The sequence below is a fragment of the Globicephala melas genome, chromosome 9 (assembly GCF_963455315.2).
Source record: "Globicephala melas chromosome 9, mGloMel1.2, whole genome shotgun sequence".
Classification (NCBI taxonomy): domain Eukaryota; kingdom Metazoa; phylum Chordata; class Mammalia; order Artiodactyla; family Delphinidae; genus Globicephala; species Globicephala melas.
This window is the reverse complement of record NC_083322.1, coordinates 11483978-11490020: the sequence shown is the minus strand read 5'-3', so window position 1 is coordinate 11490020 and position 6043 is coordinate 11483978. Positions and strand designations below refer to the sequence as shown.

Sequence of the window (6043 nt, the reverse complement as noted above, 5' to 3'; positions counted from 1 at the left end):
TGCATACAACCCAGCACATCCTCCTGTACACTTTAAAACCATCTCTATGGGGCTTCCCTGGTGGCGCAACGGTTGAGTGTCTGCCTGCCAATGCAGGGAACACGGGTTCGAGCCCTGGTCTGGGAGGATCCCACATGCCACGGAGCAACTAGGCCCGTGAGCCACAACTACTGAGGCTGCGCGTCTGGGGCCTGTGCTCCGCAACAAGAGAGGCCGCGATAGTGAGAGGCCCGCGCACCGCGATGAAGAGTGGTCCCCACTTGCCACAACTAGAGAAAGCCCTCGCACAGAAACGAAGACCCAACATAGCAAAAATAAATTAATTAATAAACTCCTACCCCCCACATCTTCAAAAAAAAAAAACAAACCATCTCTATGTTACTTATAATACCCAACAATGTAAATGATTTGTAATAGCTGTAAATACAATATAAATGTTATATAAACAGTTGCCAGCACTCAGCAAATTCAAGTTTCGCTTGTTGGAACTTTCTAGATTTTTTTTTTTATGAATATTTTCTATGTGAGGTGGGATGAATGTGAGTCAATGCGGAACTCGCAGATTTAAAGGGCCAGCTGCAACTGAAACCATGCCCCTCAGACTGGGATTCGAACCCATGCAGCTGGGACTCAAACCCGGCCAGAACCCACAGTCTTCCAACTGAGATCACACACCTGGTTTCAGGACTTAATGAAGCTCCGTTCTTGATGTCTCATCGCAGAAAGAATTCAGTGAGAGACAAACGGATAGATAAGAAGTGGATTTATTTAGAGAGAAACACACTCCATAGACTGTGGGCTATCTCAGAAGGTGAGAAAGGCACCAGGGTATGGGGTTGTCAGTTTTTGTAGGAGTGGGTAATTTCCTAGGCTAATGAGTGGGAGGAGTATTCCAGCTATTTTGGGAAGGGGCGGGGATTTCCAGGCATTGGGCCACCGCCCACTTTTTGATCCTTACGGTGGGTCTCGGAACTGTCATGGCGCCTGTGGGTGGTGTCATTTAGCTTGCTGATGTGTTACAGTGAGTGTATCGTGAGGCTCAGGTCTAGTGGAAGTTGACTTGTCCGCCATCTTGGACCCATTTGGTTCTAATCAGTCTATGTCACGTCCTCGGGCTATGTCATGCTTTCAAAGGTTGTGCCCTGACCCCTTCCCTCCGGTTTCATAACAACCAGCTCTCCTCCTCTTACTAAGTCCAAGCTCCCTGTGCTCGCCACACGATGGGCCAACAAATCGGGAGGCAAGGTGTTGAGGCAAGGAACACGACTTTATTCGGAAAGCCGGTAGACCGAGAAGATGGCGGACTAGGGTCCCCCCAAAAAACATCTTATTGGGGTCTGGATGCCAGTTTCTTTTGTAGAATCAGAGAGGGAAGTAAAGTAAAAAGGTAGAATAGAGAGAGAGAGGCTCCTGGGCGGGGAGGAAGTAAAGTAAAAAGGACTATCAGTCTCGCAAAACATCGCTTGGAATGGCCAGCCTCGGGGAGGGGATGTGTTGATTTCTTCTCTCTCGCAGCCATTCACAGGTGGGTAGGGTTCCCAGAGGCAGGCCATTATGTATGATTATAATAACAAAAGCAATGAGAAAGGCTAAAGTCAAAGAAACAGATCCCACACGGAGTCAAAATTGGCTCTCTTCCCTGTTACACTCCCACCCTGCATTCCCACTTCCTAGAGAGACACGGCTCATTTAGACTATCATAGCCTTCCTGTTACGTCGATCACCTCCCTCTCCGTTGTCAGTCTGGGGCAGAGAATCGACACTGACACCCCACCACTACTTACACACACAACCCCAGGCACACTCACTCTCATCCATGTCATTTCTGTTCTCCTCCTCTCTCTTCCGCACCCCCCCAACTCCACACATCCTCCGCTGCAGTAGCCCTGGCTGTGCCCCAGGACTGCTACCCCTTCGGTTTGTCCACTAGTAACATTCTGAAGGCACAGAGTCCAGCCCCGTCTCAAGAACAAAGTACGCCTCCAGCACCTGCCTCACCCAGACTTACTACTAGATCCATAACTGAAAAGAGTGGGTTCCAGATCCCCAGTGTGTGGTGAGCCCAGGTGGAACGGGAGCCTTCCAATGAGAGCACTCAGCTGTGTTCAGGGAGCACCTACCACGTGTCAGGAACTGTGTTAGCTTCAAAGATTCAGGATGGTTGACACTACTCACCTTGAGAAGCTCACAACAGAAGTGTTGCCCAACACAGGTTCGCTTGTCGGCTCCACAGTGAGGCCCAAGAAGCCCAAACGTCAGCGTTTGGGGCAGAGAAAAGTTATTGCCAGGGCTGTGCAAGAAGAAAGAGCAGCACTTGCTCAAAAGACCTGAACTCCCCGATGGTTTGGGGGAAGAGTTTTCAAAGGCAAAATACGAGGTGAGGGCTGTGAGGTGTGCGACCTTCCTCTGATTGGTTGGTGGTAAGGTAACAGGGCGATGCTCCAGGAATTCTGTGCACAGCCTGAAGTTACCATCCTCCACCTGGGAGGAGGCCTTAGCTCCGGTAGAAGAACTCAAGGGTATGTTGTCACTATATCCCTTGAGGAGGAACCGGGACTTGGCTTTATCGCAGAACTATTGTTTCCTGACTGCTCCTCCACGGTGTCTACATTGCCTTCCCTCCGTAATTAGAAACTGTTTAAATCTGCCCTTTGAAACTCAGGGAAAGTCTCGGAGGCTAAAGGCTTTTTCCTACCAACAAGAAACAGGGGACCCAGAAAGGCTTTTGTACCCAGGAGGGCTCCTCAGGGTCCTGCTCAGTTTCAGAAGGAAGGTGTGTAAACAGAACGTCACTATATAGCAGGAAAAGGTGTGGGCAGGGGAGGAAGGAACGCCGTGCAGACGCAGTGGAGACAGTCTCTGCAGCAGGCGTCACCTCGGAGGTGGCCCGTGAAGAATCAAGAGTTAACTGGGCCAAGAAGCATACACAACACGTCTTACAGGTCTGCAGAAAACAAGGAACTTACAGAAATGGTACTTTGGCAGCAGAAGTAGGACACATCATTCCATGTCCACGGTAGTGCTTACGGTGTGCAAAGCACTGCGTGATCCGCAGAGATCAAATAAACCGTGGCCTCTGCTCCCAGGCACAAAACGTATTACCTAAATATAATGCAATCTGCTCGGAATACCAAGCGCATTGAGAAGGGAGAAGAAATGTAAATTTCACTCTGGGCCGAAGTACAAACATCACTGGGGGTGAGTTTGGGGAGGACTCTCTTTAGGGTGCTGTAGGGGATGGGTGGAGTAAATAAGAGGCAGAAAAATCAAGGTGGGGCAGTAGTAGGAGTTCAGCCTTCAGCAGAAAGGGGGAGGAGGAATCTCGCGCAGGATTGGGGCAGAAAAGTGGGTGGAACCAGTGGGCGCCACCCCGTCTCCTCCTCCCAAACCCCCCCTACAACCTACCTACCTTGCAGTCTGGTGAGACAGGTGAGGGAGGAACTCCTAACGCTGGTAAGAGGGGCAGGAGGGTCGTGGCTTTGGGGCTGGCATGTAAGGAGGCGGTCTGGCCCCTTTGTAGAATCGGCGACTCCTTCCTCTGCAGAGCTCAGGGAACTCCTGACAGGCTGGCTGGGGGTAGTGGCTGCCTAGGTGCTGCTGTTGTGTTGCAGGGGGATGAAAAGGCTTCGCCCCACCAGCCTCCCAGCCCCTGTGCTAATAACTCCAGGCAGGAAACTTGAAATCCGAGTTTACCGAGTGAGGGCCGGTAGAGAGCGGGGGACCGTGACAGCCATGGGGCACGGAGAGGTCAAGAATCATCTGGGCCTCTGTCCATTGCCCTAGACCTCTATCGCCTTAGACCTCTGTCTGTAAGATTCTCAGGTAGTTGTGTCCTGTGGCTTTGTTGTGTCTATGTGCACTTTCTCCCTCCAACTGGAGCGTGGGGCTGACGGGAGCAAATGGGAAGACAGGGTAAGTGGCGCCCTACAAGGTCAGACTGAGGGACTCAGACTGGGCAGGTGGGGGGTGGATGTTCGTTGCAAGCAATAATAAAGGGTGGGGCCCGCCTATCACCTGGATTCCAGAGATGCCGTGAGTCCTGAGGCCCCAGGCAGGGCCTGCCTAGGACTGGATCCTGGAATGGGTAGAAATACAGAGACGGAAGGGAGACCATAGGGAAGAAGTTAAAAGTAAGGAACGTAGGGCTCTGACATGGTAAACTCACATGAGGGCTGGGAGTCAGAACTTCCGGGCTGGTTCCTGGCTATTCCACACATACTGATACCCTGGGACAACAGTGTGATCCTAGAGAGAATCCCAGAGCTGAAGGGACCCTGCAGATCACTTCTTTGGGCCCTTTATTTGATTTGAGATAGAAGAAACAAACCCAAACAAAGGTGTCTGATATGCTTACTTTGAAATCTAACCTAGCGGTGATGCCAATTGCTAGTTTAGACACAACAGCTGTGTGTCTTTTTGCAGGAGCCTGGGGAGGGGCCATGGTGCCAAGCCAATTCTGGGGGACTCTGGAGAAGCCGCTTCTCTTCCTGTGTTGCACCTCCTTCCTCCTGGGGCTGGCTTTCCTGGGGATACGGCCGGACATCGCCCCTGTTGCTTATTTCTTTCTCACCTTGGGTGGCTTCTTTTTGTTGGCCTGCCTCCTGGCCTGTGTTTTGGAATGGGGGTCTCGATCAGTGCAGACCGAGAGCCCAGGGGCCTCAAGCAATGCACGGTGAGTTAAGGGGTGGGCAGGATTGGAGGATTACATGTGGACCCATTCTCCATGTGTCCCTCTAGACTTTAGGCGGACAGCCTCTGCTTTCCCCCTGTCACTGGTATCAGGGTCAGGGGCTAGTGGAGGGGTCTTTTGCTGGTAGAAGATAGAAAAGGGAAAACAGGCTTCTTTCAGGAAGCCACTAATGACCTTATTTCTCCCCCCCCCTTCAGGGACAATGAAGCCTTTGAGGTGCCAACCTATGAAGAGGCCACAGTGTTGGAATCACAGTGCCACCCCCCAGGGGCGGATCAACCACCCTCCTACACCAGTGTTGTAATCCCCCCAGAACTTGAGGTGAGACAGCCTAGCCATCCAGAGGAGCCCAGGAGAGCCAGACTGGACAGGCGAGTGGGCTCAGAGGGGTCTGTGATCTCAGGAAGCCCTGGAAGACCTCCAGTCAGCCTGCGGCTTCGGGGACCACGAGTTGCGTCCACTGTTCCTGATCTGCAGAGCTTGTGGGTGCCCCCCAAATTGGAACCTCTTACTCCACCCCCTGCCTACGATGTCAGCTTTGGTCACCTCGATGATGATGTTTTCTATGGAAACAACTGGACACCCCACTAAAGGACTTTCCCAGGATATGTCGTCTTTCTGCACCAGACCCAGTCATTCATTCGAACAGTGCTTCCCAGTGCCTGTTATGTGTCAGGAACTGCGTCTCCACCTGGATGTCACAAATGATGACTTTAACCCAGAGGGGAGTGAGGCTATGGTGAGCCCTTCCCAGTTTTACAGTGGCACATCCCAGGGATGTAGGCGGCACAATTTGAGTCTTCAGGCAATATTCAGTGACCTACCCCATACCTGGTATTTCCAGAGTTAGACTGAGGGTGAGATGAGGAGATTCCAGAGAATCTAGTGAAGGAAGAAAAGAAACAATATCTGAGTGACAGCTCTGTTGCTTCTGTTCCAGGTGCTTTGCCTCTATTAGATCACAAAAATGAGGTATTATTGTCCTCATTTGAAAAACGAGGATCCTAAGGGTCAGAAAAAATTGATAATTTGCACAGGGGCACACTGCTAGTAAATAACACACAAATGTCTTAAATTCTGCTCTTCTGATCCCATAGCCCTTGTGTTTTCAATACAAGGCAACAGAAGCCAGTTCATGCACATATCTCTCAATTTCTGTCTTGGTCAATGGCTGGTGAGGGGTAGAAGACTTCGTGTAGACAGAATGGGGGACCAGCTGTGTCTGCAGACAGGGAGTGCTGAGTGGGACCAGGAGTGTGCCCAGCCTCCTAGAGGAGCAGAGCTGATCAAAACTGTGATGGCCCCTGCTCCAGATGGGAAATTCCTGCCCCGGGGGGCTAGACAGCAGTCCCC

General features: G+C 51.4%; 1 protein-coding gene across 2 annotated transcripts; it reads left to right on the top strand.

Annotated features, from left to right (window-relative positions):
* Positions 1-3443: 3443 nt before the first annotated feature.
* On the top strand, positions 3444-5285 carry TMEM139 (transmembrane protein 139). 2 transcript variants are annotated; one of them, XM_070046326.1, is made up of 3 exons: positions 3444-3453; positions 4423-4672; positions 4888-5285. In XM_070046326.1, the coding sequence occupies exons 2-3, from the start codon at positions 4440-4442 to the stop codon at positions 5279-5281; spliced, it is 627 nt and encodes a 208-aa protein (XP_069902427.1). In that variant the 5' UTR covers positions 3444-3453; positions 4423-4439; the 3' UTR covers positions 5282-5285. The 2 variants fall into 2 exon arrangements, with proteins under 2 accessions (XP_069902427.1, XP_030709927.1); XM_030854067.3 differs by lacking the exon at positions 3444-3453 and having other exon boundaries at positions 4347-4672.
* The last annotated feature ends 758 nt before the right edge of the window (positions 5286-6043 follow it).

Bases quoted from the DNA above. Each gene is read 5' to 3' on its own strand.
- TMEM139 (XM_030854067.3), top strand. From the start codon at position 4,347: ATGCTTACTTTGAAATCTAACCTAGCGGTGATGCCAATTGCTAGTTTA. The intron at 4,673-4,887 runs GTGAGTTAAGGG...CCCCCCCTTCAG, and splicing joins GGGGCCTCAAGCAATGCACG to GGACAATGAAGCCTTTGAGG.